The following is a 13,134-nucleotide window of genomic DNA, read 5'->3' as shown; positions in this document are numbered from 1 at the left end:
ATCTAAACGAAAACACAATTACTTTCATCTCAGCAGGGTTGGAGCAAGGACTTTCCATGACCGGGGGGCATTTAAAATGATTTCAGTAGGTCACAACCATTTCTCCTCCAGACAAACCCCATATTGTTTACAAAAAATACATATGCGTAACAACTGTGTACAGCTTGCTCTTTTCTGCCATGGGATATATTCATTCGTGAATGAATTAAGAAGTGGAATTCATTTCTCAACAGAATACTAACCCTTTTGGAGGGAGGAGTGTCTAAGAAATATGACCATTATTCTTTCATTTCAAATTCCAGCCATCATGAAATCGCAGAGCATTAACCTTGTGAACTTTAATTGTGAAAATTTGTCAGAAATAAAATATTTCATGTACCAACTGATGGTTGACAGGTTGGGGGAGAGGATTTTACTGGCGTCTGTTATTTTTTCCAATTTCTGTTTAGATATTTATTTCAGAGCCAGGAAAGTTCAGCCAAAAGGTGAAGGTGTGGATTAATGAGTACTGGAACTTCACTGATTCCATAGCTATCATCCTGTTTGTGACTGGTTTTGGCTTGCGCTGGGTGGATCCTCCTTTTCAAACAGCAGGAAGGCTAATTTACTGCTTGGATATAATATTCTGGTATGCACGGCTCCTTGACTTCTTTGCTGTAAATCAACATGCAGGCCCATATCTGATGATGATTGGGAAAATGGTAAGTATTGGACTGCAGGGTAACATTTTTGCACTTATGACATCAAAACTGATGGAAGGGTAATATTCAGAAAGGGACACAAAGCAGAATGGTGGCCAGACTATAACTGGGCTTATAATTTCTAAGTATTTTACTTACAAATTGTGACTCTTTCCATTCATGAGTTGTCCATGATCAGAGCATAGTTTTTGGTGATTTGTTAATTATTTGAATTTATCCACAGCAGACATTTTCTCTTGGTTCCTCAGAGACAGGTTGCATTTTAGCTGAATGTTCTGATAAACGGAGGAAAAAACAAACAAACCTCTCTTTGATTGTGGCAGACAGTGACTTATTACCTTAGATAATTCCCCTAGATTGTGAAAACTGTCTTATGTTTATTTTATATCTAGATTCAAATAATTCTATCCTATGTTTAGCAGGCAAAAGTTGTACTGAGTTAAGTTATTTTTTGAATCAGAATTGAACGGAACTACTGTATTTTCTTGAGAGAGATCTGTGGACTTCTGTTGTAATTTCCCTCACTTATTGGGAAATATCTTGTTAATACTTCACATTTCGTCTCACATAATAATTCAAGCCCAGTGTTTGAAGGTGAAATTCATCCCTGGGCAGGGGACCAGCGGATGGCCTGTGAACTGTTCAAATCTCACTTACATGCTGTAAGAAGGACATCAGGACTTGGTAGGCCTTATACTGGCTCTCTGAGGTGGCATGAATTTCACCTCTAGAGGACAGTAAGGCCAAGTCAATGTATGGAAAGAAAACCTGAACTTTCCTTCCCCCAAGAAATGATGATATTACATAAGAATGTAAGAGTGGCCATACAGGTCACAGCAAAGATCCAGCTAGCCCAATATTCTGTTTTCTGACAATGCCAATGCCAATAGCTTCAGAGGGAATGAACAGAACAAGTAGTCAAGTGACCCATTTCCTGTTGCCCATTCCCAGATTCTCCAAGAATTTATCTAGTTCTTTTTTGAACACTGTTTATAATATTGACTTTCACAACATCCTCTGGCAAGGAGTTCCACAGGTTGGTTTTGTGTGTGTGTTGTGTGAAGAAATATTTCCTTTTGTTTGTTTTAAACTTGCTGCCTATCAATTTTATTTGGTGACCCAAAAAACAGGACTATGTAGCACTTTAAAGACTAACAAGATGGTTTATTAGGTGATGAGCTTTCGTGGGCCGGACCCACTTCCTCAGATCAAATAGTGGAAGAAAATTGGCATGACCATATATACCAAAGGATATAATCAAAAAAATGAACACATATGAAAAAAGGACAAATAAAATTTCAGAACAGGAGGTAAATGTCTGTGAGGTAATATTAGAGGTGATAATTGGGGAAGCTATCTTTGTAATGGGTAAGATAATTAGCGTCTTTGTTGAGACCTAGGTGTAAAGTGTCAAATTTAAGCATGAATGACAGTTCAGAGGATTCTCTTTCAAGTCTGGTGTTAAAATGTCTTTGAAGCAGGATGCAGGTAGTTAAGTCCTTGAGACAATGCCCTTTCTGGCTGAAATGGCAAGAAACTGTTTTTTCTTTGTGATCCTGTCTAATATCTGTTTTGTGTGCATTGATTCTTTGGCAAAGTGTCTGAGATGTTTGTCCAATGTACATAGCAGATGGACACTGTTGGCACATGATAGCATAAATTATATTTCTGGATGAGCAGGAATATGTGTTCTTGATCTTATAACTGAATTGGTTAAGTCCAATAATGGTATCAGCAGAGTGAATATGTGGACAAAGCTGGCAATGGAGTTTGTTGCAAGGGAAAGTTCAAGGGCTGATATTAGTGTGGTATGTCCTGTGGTTGTTGGTAAGAATCATCTTGAGGAGACTATGGGTCTGTGACCCCTATTTCTTGTGTTATGGGAAGGAGTAAATAACACCACCATATTTACTTCAGTGTTGCCAATTTTAGTAGGATGTATTACTGGAAATTACATGATATGAAATCATTTTAAATTAAAGATTAATCTTTGATTCCTGCAGACTCCAGGCCAATCCTGCAGGGTTTGATTTTATAGATCTCTATCGTATCCCCCCTTTTCCAAACTGAAAAGTGCCAGTCTTATTAACCTCTCCTTATATAGAAGCTGTTCCACACCCCTAATAATTTTTGTTGCCCTTTTCTGTACCTTTTAAAATTCCAATATATCTTTTTGAGATGGGGTTCTTCAACATAGATTTATACAGTAGCAAAGTGTTATTTTCTCCCTTTCTTAATGATTCCCAATATTCTGTTAGTTCTGGGGTTTTTTTTCTTCACAACTGCTGTCCATTGAGTGGATGTTTTCAAGGAACTATTCACAATGACTCCTAAGATCTCCTTCTTGAGTAATAACAGCTAATTTAGACCCTCCATTATTTTACATGTGTAGTTGGGATTATATTTTCCAATGTGCATTACTTTGCATTTATCAACATTGAATTTCATCTGACATTTTGTTGACCCTTTTGAAGTTCTTTGCAGTCTGCTTTGGACATAACCAGCATTCCTGCTAATCTTTTCCATTGATGTGCAGAATAAATTTTATGTGCACTGAGGCATGTGTGAATGTGCACCACCAATAGAAACCATGTGGTAGGCACTCTGCTAACCAACAGGATGTCATTTGAATCTCTCCTGACTGGCCTCACAAACACACAGCTTACAGGGAACACTGGACTTAAATATATAGAGTAGTCTTGTATCAACTGCAAATTTTCCCATCTCACTTGGTTTATGAACATACTGGTCGTGATACGTTCTGAAAACTGCCCATTTATTCCCACCCTTTGTTTTCCTATCTTTTAACCAGTCACTGAACAATGAGATGCTCTTCCCTCTTATCCCATGACAACTCACTTTGCTTAAGAGCGTTTGGTGAAAGAACTTGTCAAAGGCTTTCTGAAAAATCTAAGTGCTCTGTATCTACTGGATCTCCCTTGTCCACATTCTAGTAGATTGGTTATGCATGATTTTTCTTTACAAAACTATGTTAACTCTTCCCTAGCTAATCATGTTAATCTCTGTGTTTGACAATTCTGTTCTTTACTATAGTATCAACCAGTTTGCCTGGTACTGAAGTTAAGTTTACTGGCCTGAAATTGTCAGGATCACCTATGGAGCCTTTTAAAAAATTTGGTGTTACATTATCTATCCTCCAGTAATCTGGCACAGAAGCTGATTTAAATGGTAGGTTAGATACCACAATTAGTAGTTATGAAGGTTTTGAAATTTCAGGTTTTTGAAATCTCTCTCACAATCTTAACCATGAAGACCGATGCAAAGAATTCATATAGCTTTTATGTATTATTATTTAAATGCATAGATGTGAAAGTTGTGATTTATACTCCCATTCATAATGAATGTCACTATTTTAATATCACTATTTGTATTTCATTTTTCCATGCAGACAGCAAACATGTTTTATATTGTGATTATGATGGCAATAGTGTTGCTGAGTTTTGGGGTATCACGAAAGGCAATTCTTTCTCCAGAAGAGCCTCCCACTTGGACGCTTGCACGAGATATTGTGTTCCAACCCTATTGGATGATGTTTGGTGAGGTTTATGCTGGAGAAATAGATGGTAAGCAATCTTGATGGGACTACTAATGTGCTTAAAATTATGTGCTGAAGTGCTTTGCTGGATTCGGGACATACAGCTGGGGCCAACTATAAAGTCCATACTTTCTCAAAGGATTTTGATTTCAGTGTGTATTGAATGTTATCTGGCATTATAGTTCATGGTCCAAAAGAAGAATATTCCCTTTTCAATCTTCATTAAATTAGCTTTAGGGCTTCCAAATTTAACGTTGTGAATGAAAAGTTCCAAAGCCCAGGAGAGAGCATGTAGGAGCTGATGAAAAAGACTTTGTTACTCAGGGATTCTGCTATGGAATGAATTTCTAGAGAAGATTAAGTCAATCTAAAATCTGACCCTCTTGAATAAATGCTGCAGGGACTGTGCATCATAGCAAGAATTACATTGACATTGAAACTCCCCCATCTACCCAAAAAGCCCCCCACAAAAACCTGTAACCAAAAAAGTGTTATAATTTGAAGAGGTCTAAGAATTCTCTTGAAAACAGTGGGCAAGCTCCTCAGATGGTGTAAATTAGCACAGCTCCCCTAAGGTCACGGGGGTTCTGCTCTACACCAGGTGACATCTATCCTTCTATCCAATCTAGAAAGAAATGCATCTGAAATATTAGCCTACCATGGCTATACTGACTTATATGGTAACTGTGGTTTTCATTTCCTTTCTGTGAAGCATGTGAACTAAATGAAGACTGCCCTCCTGGGTCCTTCCTTACGCCATTCCTCCAAGCTGTATACCTTTTTGTACAGTACATCATCATGGTCAACTTGCTGATTGCTTTCTTTAAGTAAGTACCAATTAAATGTTGTAAAACCAAAACCCGGGATACACTGCTAATTATTGTGCTTGTAGTCAGGTGGAGGTTTCTGTCATTTGGTGCAATCTCATCCATCCTAAAAAAAAATGCTGATTTTTATAATTATTTTTATTAGGGATGTAATAGTATAGTTGATTAACCGATAAGCAAAAACTTACAGGTTAATGCTATAGACTACACACATTTCCTCTCTGCCTCTCCCTGCCAGTACATTTTTTAGTAGGCTAGCCAGCAACAGTTCCGGGACAGGTCTGGGACCTCCCTCTGCTGTGGCTCTGCATTTACAGTGCATTTACAGGCAACCTGCCTCACTCCTGGCTCATGCTGGGCCTGGTATCTACCCCCTTTCAGCTCAGCATTTCAAGTGTATTAAGAGCTGGGTGGGCAGGCAGCCCAGCTCAGTTCTGGCTTGCGCTGGGTCCGGGAGCTCAGACGGCCCCCCAGACCGGGACTGCTTCCACCCCTCAATGCTGCCTCTTTCTCAGAAGCAGCAGCACAGGGCAAAAGGCACTCGGTCCAGAGAGGAGCTGGTTTTTAAACTGACTCCTCTCATGGACCAGCTCCCACCTGGCACCCTGGGTTCTGCTTCTGATACAGTGGCTGCCAGCCCTGCCCGTGGGGACTATAGAATAGTTGATTAACCAATAAAATTTCCCTCAAGTGTTCGACTATTCAATTAACCAATATTTAACATCCCTCATTTTTATGAATCATAGGATGAATGTAACTCTGGCATCCTCTGCATCCAAACATGAGGGGGTGCCATAGCCAAAGACAGAGTAATCACTTCAATTTCTCTTCTAGTTTGATGGTGCAATTTTAATAAGAGGCTCCCTGGAGACCCCTCCATTACTCTGAGGTCAATTTCTCCTGACTGATCATGCAAAAGAACAATGCATATGACTAGAGCATTGGTAGTGAAGAACAATCCACACCTTCTAAACAATTAGTTTTTTCTTCTGTGGTTTCAATATTTCAGTGGAGAAATCGTTCAAATCTATTTTCAGCCATAGATTTAAAAATCAGCTTGAAGAAATCCAGTGATTAGAAGTTCAAGGCAAATGAATAATCAACGTCCATCTTTTGTTTCCATTCCCAAACAGAAATTTCCATGCTGAAACTGTGGCAATGCATGTATTTCTTTTTTATATATAGTTGTTAAACTTCAGTTGTGAAATACATTTTGATTTATTTCTATGTTTAAGTCTTCAGTAGCAAAGATGTGCTAAACCCAGCATTTCTGCACTTGGTTTCTTTCTCATGGGAGGCAAAAATTAGTTCTCGTCAGTACAAGCTTGGCAGTATATTTAATTGTTCTCTCAAAAGCAGAACTTTTTGGATCTTCAGAAGCCAAGTGTGACCAGGAAATTATAAATAGATTGAAATGAATGCTGGGCCGCTGGAGTGAAGGTCACTTTCCAGTTCATTGGCCTGTTGTTCTGTAATAAACTGTTGGATGTTTTTTCACTGTTAAGCTTAGCAGTATCACTGTCCCCAAAGAACCTTTAGAAAAGGAGAGTCTTTTGAACTGCTGCCAGCTGCGGTAGGTTCTTGGTGGAAGGAGACACAGAGAGTGACGTGGAGGAACAAGTACTGAAGAACAATTTTCATTCTGCTACATTGTTGTGTGACAACCTTTTCCCTGGGTACTGCTCCTAATTCCTACATTTAATCCTGTTCAAATATTCAAGCACTGTTGAATTCATGAAACTATTTCTCAGGGGAGGAGGGAATTTAAGATTGTCAAAGCCACCTCAGTGGGGTTTGATATATAATTCCCATTAATTTAAATTTTTGGATATGCAGATCTCTGGAGCAACTTTGAAAATGTCAGCCCTCTGTGTGTTGTTGTGTTAACTGCATCAACCTGCTGTTGCTTTGTTAAATTTAAATGCTGAAGGTATTTACCCCATTTTAGGATCGGGCCCTTTATTTCAACAGCGCCGTGTATCTGCTGATAGGTAGATTTCTCAGATGAAGTCTCCCTTTTCCTCCCCTCTCTTTCTGTTTTACAGTAATGTTTATTATGACATGAAATCCATATCAAACAAGCTCTGGAAATACAACCGTTACCGCTACATCATGATGTATCACCAGAAGCCATGGCTGCCTCCACCTTTCATCATTCTGAGCCACATCGGCCTCCTCATAAACCATCTCTGCCACCATCGTCACCCAAATGAGCTGGATCAAGAGGAAGGAGACGTTGGACTAAGTAAGCAAGATGGCAGGTTTTCCAGGCCTTTGCTGGTGGGCCTATAGAAAAAGGTGATCAGGGATGTTTGGCTAGTTTCCCATCGCCTTTTTGGTAGGCTTATCAGTGAAAGGGATGTGGTTGAGATTTGTACCGTGACACGTAATTTGGCTATCAACCCAAACTAGTAAGGAGTTGTGTCACTATCTACCTTGCAACTGTGGGTGTCCTTAAATGCTATGCTGCTGATGCTAACAGCTCACATATGAGCATTTAGGTTACACCCTTGCTTCCACCATACATTTACTTTTTGCAGAGTGACCTCAATATTGCACACAGTTCTGAATTTTCTCCATACCGTCTGCGGATATGACAATTTGCTAAGGTTCCCAGGACTGTGAGTTACAGTGTTACCCACTTTGCCTAAGCAAGTGCGAGTTTTTGCTACTATTAAATGTTGTGATAACTCCCTAACACAGCAGCTTATCTCCAGCAACCTAATAGGATTCTGCCAATCCGAACCTTTTCTTGCAGGGCTAAAGATAGAAAGGGTTACAAGCAAACCAAGGTAAAGACACACTTATAGACTAAAAATTAATTTAAGCAAGTTACAATCTTTACCTTGCCTATATTTGGCTCCCAAAGATTGATTGAAGGATCCTCTTGACTGAAGGATCAAATGTTCTCTAGTTTCAAAAGCTCTGGACCCTTGAATCCCTGAAGTGATAGTCAACTCAGATGTCTTTTTGTCTCCCTTATATCACCCTCAAAGTTCATGGTCTCTGTTCCCAGAGCCAGGAAGGCTTCCTGCTAATCTTACTATCCTGTGAAAATCCTATCCCTTGGCTGATTCACATGTGTTAGATTAGTCTCTGACACCTTATTCACTAGGGTATGCTGTGATGGTTTCTGAGACCATTGCCACTTGTTTGCCCTTGAACCCTTATCCATTAATTTCCCAAGAACTCATCTTGACTCTGAACTCATCGTTGAGGTTTGTTTATTGCCATACAGTCAAACTCTATGGAGCTGATCAGACTCATGTGTGGTCGGGTACAGACTATACTACACATGCCAAGTACAAAATTATTAATCAGCTTATATATCCGTTCTACATTGTATCACACACTCTGTAACTGGTTCATTGGGTTCTGGGAACCAATTCTTCCACAGATCACAAACTGTTCATGCGCCACACGTATGCTATGTGTTACACATTGCTTATTGCCCTGTTATCTCTTTTCTGTTAACTACATATTTTTCATATTTACAAGGCTACTGTGAATTCCTACTTTGTTCATTGTTGCACTTCCTTACTCAGAATAAACTTACATTCCACACTTTTTTTCTTTTAGAGATATAACTTATTCAGTTTAATCATATTTTATTCTCTTTATGATTGTTCTTAAGATGTATTACTCAGCAGCATATTTGAACCGTGTATTGGAGGCTAATGTCCCTTAGAAAAGTGCACTGTAGGTTGATTATCGTTGTAATGATGGTATATCCACCTCACTATTGTGTGTGTGTATATGAGTTAGGTGATGAGTACCAGCTGTTCCAAAGTGTGTTCTGCTAATTTCTGATTTTATTTCTGCTATTTACAGAATCAAATGAATTACAAATTTACTACTGTATCAACCACATTCAATAGCCTTGGACATATGATTATTTATTTATTTATTATTGTGTTCAGCAGTTCAGGCCAATAAGCTTTTAAGATCCAGGCTGATGGGAGGGCTTCCAAGCTTGGGTACTTCTTTTAAAGCATCCTTTTGCTTATATTTCAGTTACATTATAACAAAAAGAGTTAGAAAGTTTGTATTACCACAGGAAGCTATGGTGTGAAACATGGCTTAGGCCGAATAACATTCCTTTAGTCCATAATGGAAGTGGTTCCTTTTAGCCACTATGCACTACTTTCCATTCTCAGTATATACATAACTTTTATTTTGCCAGCTTCCCAGCATCACATCCATATGGTGCAGTTCGCAGACTGTTGTAGCACGTGCCAGCAATTCTGTAAAATATTACACATGCACATGTAAACATTAAAAAACAGGTGCAAACAGCAGCACAAATCTGGGATTTTGCAGACACAATCGTATTATAATAGTATTTGACAAGGGGCAACAACTTAGGGTGGAAAAAAAATCTTTGAGCCATAGACTTCCTGAGTGATCTCGAACAAATTGTTTAATTCCCCATCTGTAATATTGGGAAATATCTCCCTACTTCACAGGATTGTATCTACATTCATCACTTTTAAAATCAGACAAGGCCATTAAGGTCTTGTAGTGTGATCTCCATCATAGTGCAAGCCATACACCCTAATCCAATGAGACAATACTCAGTATTGAGAGAATAAAATTCATTAATGATTGAGGTGCTAAGGTACTATGTGATAAGGCCCTACAAATACGTAAATAAACAGGGATGTCCAATAGTTAATAGTGCTCAGGAATCTATGCCTGATTCTTTAGGGATGAAATTTCTGACTCGTGCACCTGACCTATGGTGTAGTGCTATAAGCAGGTGCTATAAGCAAGTCCTTCTTGGCTGCGATAGCAATAAAATAATGATGACAAGAAGCATAAAATTTGATGACTGCTATCTCAACTTGAGTATAGCTGCTTATAGATATAAAGGAGCTATAAAACAGAACTATGCCAAAGATTTGGTTCTATAAATGAACAATATAAATTCATGTTAATTTCCTGCCCATATATAAAATATCCTCTTTAAATTAGACATCAGTGTTAAAGTTAGTCAGTTTGAGGAAACTCTTCTCTACAGTAATTGGCAATGTTATGCTTTTTGGAATCCAGTGGATTGCAGTATGCATTCTTGATGCCTATATGGGGTCTTTTGCAAATATGTTTCAGTCTATGGCTATTCTGGACTTGCTGTGTTGATATCAGTCTGGGTCAGCACTGATTACGGAACCCAAATCCAGGGTTAACTAGTCAGAAAGTAACCACTTCATGGCCAGTCTTTGTTTCAGCTCCTGTGCTGTGGAAGAAGGCAGCATCATTCCTGTGGAATATTTGCATGGCATAAGTGAATAAACTAGCACATGGGTCAATTTTGTTTGCAGAAAGTCTCAAAGGGGTAGCCATGTTAGTCTGTAACTTTAAAGACAACAGAGTCGTCCTGTGGCACCTTTGGGTACATCTATACAGCAGGCTTAAACTCAAAATAAGCTATGTGATTTGAGCTATGCGAATTAAGTCGAAATAACTTATTTTGAATTTGAGCACGTCTACACAGCACTTATTTCGAAATAGAGCACTTTTCCTCCAATTTTCCTTAATCCTTGTAAAATAAGGGTTACAGGAGTCGGAGTAAGAAGTCTTCCAGCTGGACATTATTTCGACATTATGTTGAAATAGCTGCTTGTGTGTAGACACGCACTTTGTTGTTTCAAAATAAGGTCAGTTATTCTGAAATAACGGTGCTGTGTAGATGTGGTTAGAGACTAAAAAAAAATGGTATTGTGATCTTTCGTGGGTGAAACCCACTTCTTCAGATGAGCTGGAATGGGAAAGAGGGAACCCAGAATTTATAACAGAAAAAGAAGGGAGAGGGAGAAAAAAAAATGTACCTGTCAATTGTTGTGCCAGTGCTAATGGGGGTAATTGAGTGGGCTGGAAGTACATGAGGTAACAGAAAATGTAAGAGCCAACTAGCTCAGTTGAAGGATCTTTGAATAGAGAGGTTATTAACACTTTTCCCAGACGTACCATTATTTCAGGTATTTGAATTTGCATATAAAGCCAAAACTGTGTCCACCACAGCTTGGCAAGTTTTTTCTGCCTCAAGTCAAAGTTTTGTAGAGCAGTTTCTAACCAGGACATAGTGAAACAGTGCCACCCTGTGGAAAAGGAGTGCATATGCAAAGATGTGGTGAGTAATTCAGGCAGGAGCACAAAGATCATGGGAAGGCGATATTAGCTTATTGAGTATACATTCCCTGCAAAGAAGGATGTAAGACTCCAGCAGAGGATATACCATGTATTACAAAGACACAATACATTTTTAGTGTCAGCCTTATCTATCCATTAACTCTCAGTTTCCACACAGTTAGTCTTTAAAGTGCTACATAGTCCTGAGCTTACACACATCTTGAGTCTCCATATAGAAGCACAGTTTCAAGAAAGGAATGACAATGTACTTCAACAGTTTTTCTCTTTTAGTAAACTAGGAGCAATGAATTTCTTAGCTGGCATCAAACATACCAACAATTATCTCATTTGCTTAGAACTGTACCTGAGTGATGAGGAGTTAAAGAAACTTCACGAATTTGAAGAGCAGTGTGTGGAGAGATACTTCCATGAAAAGAGTGAAAGTTTGCATTCCAGTGATAGTGAAAGGATTCGCGTGACAAAAGAAAGGTATGAGGGATTTGCTGCTGCTGAAGCCTACCTAAAACAAGATATCCAAAGCCATATAAAAAACTGTTGGCTAGCTCAGTGATTCTCAACTATATATATATATATATAGTACCACTTTACCTCACACACACACAAAATATAAGTATCTCCAGTACCTACAGTTTTCAGACACACAAAATTTTTTTCTACCATTGCAACACATTTGTTTAAACAACTTAATTGTAGCCAAGCGGGCGATGAAATTTTTGGTTGTAAAAAGTACAAAAATAATAAAGCACTGTAAAACTTAAAAATTCAGTTTTCTCCAAATTTCAGTTGCGTTGACTTACCCCCCAGACTTCTTTCGAGTACCCCGAGGGTACTTGTACCACTGATTGAGAAACACTGGGCTAATATTTTGGGTACAAATTAGGGTTGCTCCAATATGTGTGTGCAGGGAAAAAGGAACGGGCTTATATAACCCTTTCTCTCACCTTGCACCCATAAGGTTTAAACAAAATGCAAAATGTGGCTGCCTAATGCCTCTGGCAGAAATGCACTCCCACACGTATTCAGTACATTAACAGTTGAGGATGTGGCTAGAGAGTTGCACCATTTTACCTTTGCAGATTACGTACCACTAAGAATATGGCAGAGGTGTAGTGCAACATGGCCACTGCTGAGCTCTGCTGAAAATCTCATATGAAGTGTCACCATTGTGCTATTAGGATACATCTGTTTGGCCTGCCAAAATGTATCCCACTTAACACCTGGACTTCATTTTCCACATACCAAACCAAAATGTATACAACAAAATGAACGAGTCTTGTAAAAATGGCCAATAACAAAATACATTTGACCAAATAGTAAACTACTGTTATACCAGGAAGATTTGAGTTATTGAAATATGAACTGATAAAGAATATATCAGTTAAATGAAAATGTATTAAGCAGAATTGAAAGAATCCCTCTTAAAGGATTCTTAAAGGATGCTGCTTAGATCAATAACAGTTTTGAATCACCAAGGCTTCTTTGTAGCATGATTTCAGTTAATCAGAGCTGCTGGTGTAGATTTTTTGGGGATATCCAAATAGATTGCATCCTTTAGATACTTTGCTGCTAAAAGAATCCAGTTGCTCTTGTATACTGCCTGTTCCTAGTTTAATGCATTCGTAATTGGTAAGATGACATAGAGATTATATGATCTGATATTTCTATAACTAGAATTATGAAAATTGTTTAGTAAAATTAACTTACCGAATCATTTCAGGTTGGGAATGTCTCACAATGTATATTAGGGGCTTGAAGGCCTGAACATACTTTGCTTGTCTATCTAAATTCTAGAGAGAAAGTAAAAAGTAGCATTCAGATATATAATACATGAACCAAAATTCTTTCCCTACTAGGATTCTACATGTAAGAAATGAAAACAACAGATCTGTAGATAGTGAGC

General features: G+C 38.5%; 1 protein-coding gene and 1 long non-coding RNA gene across 2 annotated transcripts in view; one reads left to right on the top strand and one right to left on the bottom strand.

Annotated features, from left to right (window-relative positions):
* Positions 1 to 13,134, top strand: part of TRPM6 (transient receptor potential cation channel subfamily M member 6) — a 116,862-nt gene that overhangs the window by 65,518 nt on the left and 38,210 nt on the right. The window contains exons 21-25 of the mRNA XM_075931717.1: positions 450 to 701; positions 4,111 to 4,285; positions 4,970 to 5,084; positions 7,130 to 7,329; positions 11,570 to 11,702. Of these exons, the coding sequence (XP_075787832.1) occupies positions 450 to 701; positions 4,111 to 4,285; positions 4,970 to 5,084; positions 7,130 to 7,329; positions 11,570 to 11,702 (875 nt within the window). The remainder of the gene's footprint in view (positions 1 to 449; positions 702 to 4,110; positions 4,286 to 4,969; positions 5,085 to 7,129; positions 7,330 to 11,569; positions 11,703 to 13,134) is intronic.
* LOC142829845 (uncharacterized) lies at positions 9,049 to 13,023 on the bottom strand. The gene is made up of 3 exons (XR_012904688.1): positions 12,939 to 13,023; positions 11,578 to 11,733; positions 9,049 to 9,328 (listed from the first exon to the last, which is right to left on the bottom strand). It is a non-coding gene; the product is annotated as an uncharacterized LOC142829845 (long non-coding RNA).

This window comes from Pelodiscus sinensis, chromosome 6 (genome assembly GCF_049634645.1).
Source record: "Pelodiscus sinensis isolate JC-2024 chromosome 6, ASM4963464v1, whole genome shotgun sequence".
Classification (NCBI taxonomy): domain Eukaryota; kingdom Metazoa; phylum Chordata; order Testudines; family Trionychidae; genus Pelodiscus; species Pelodiscus sinensis.
Note: the sequence above shows the minus strand (reverse complement) of the source record. Positions and strands in the feature narration are given on the sequence as shown.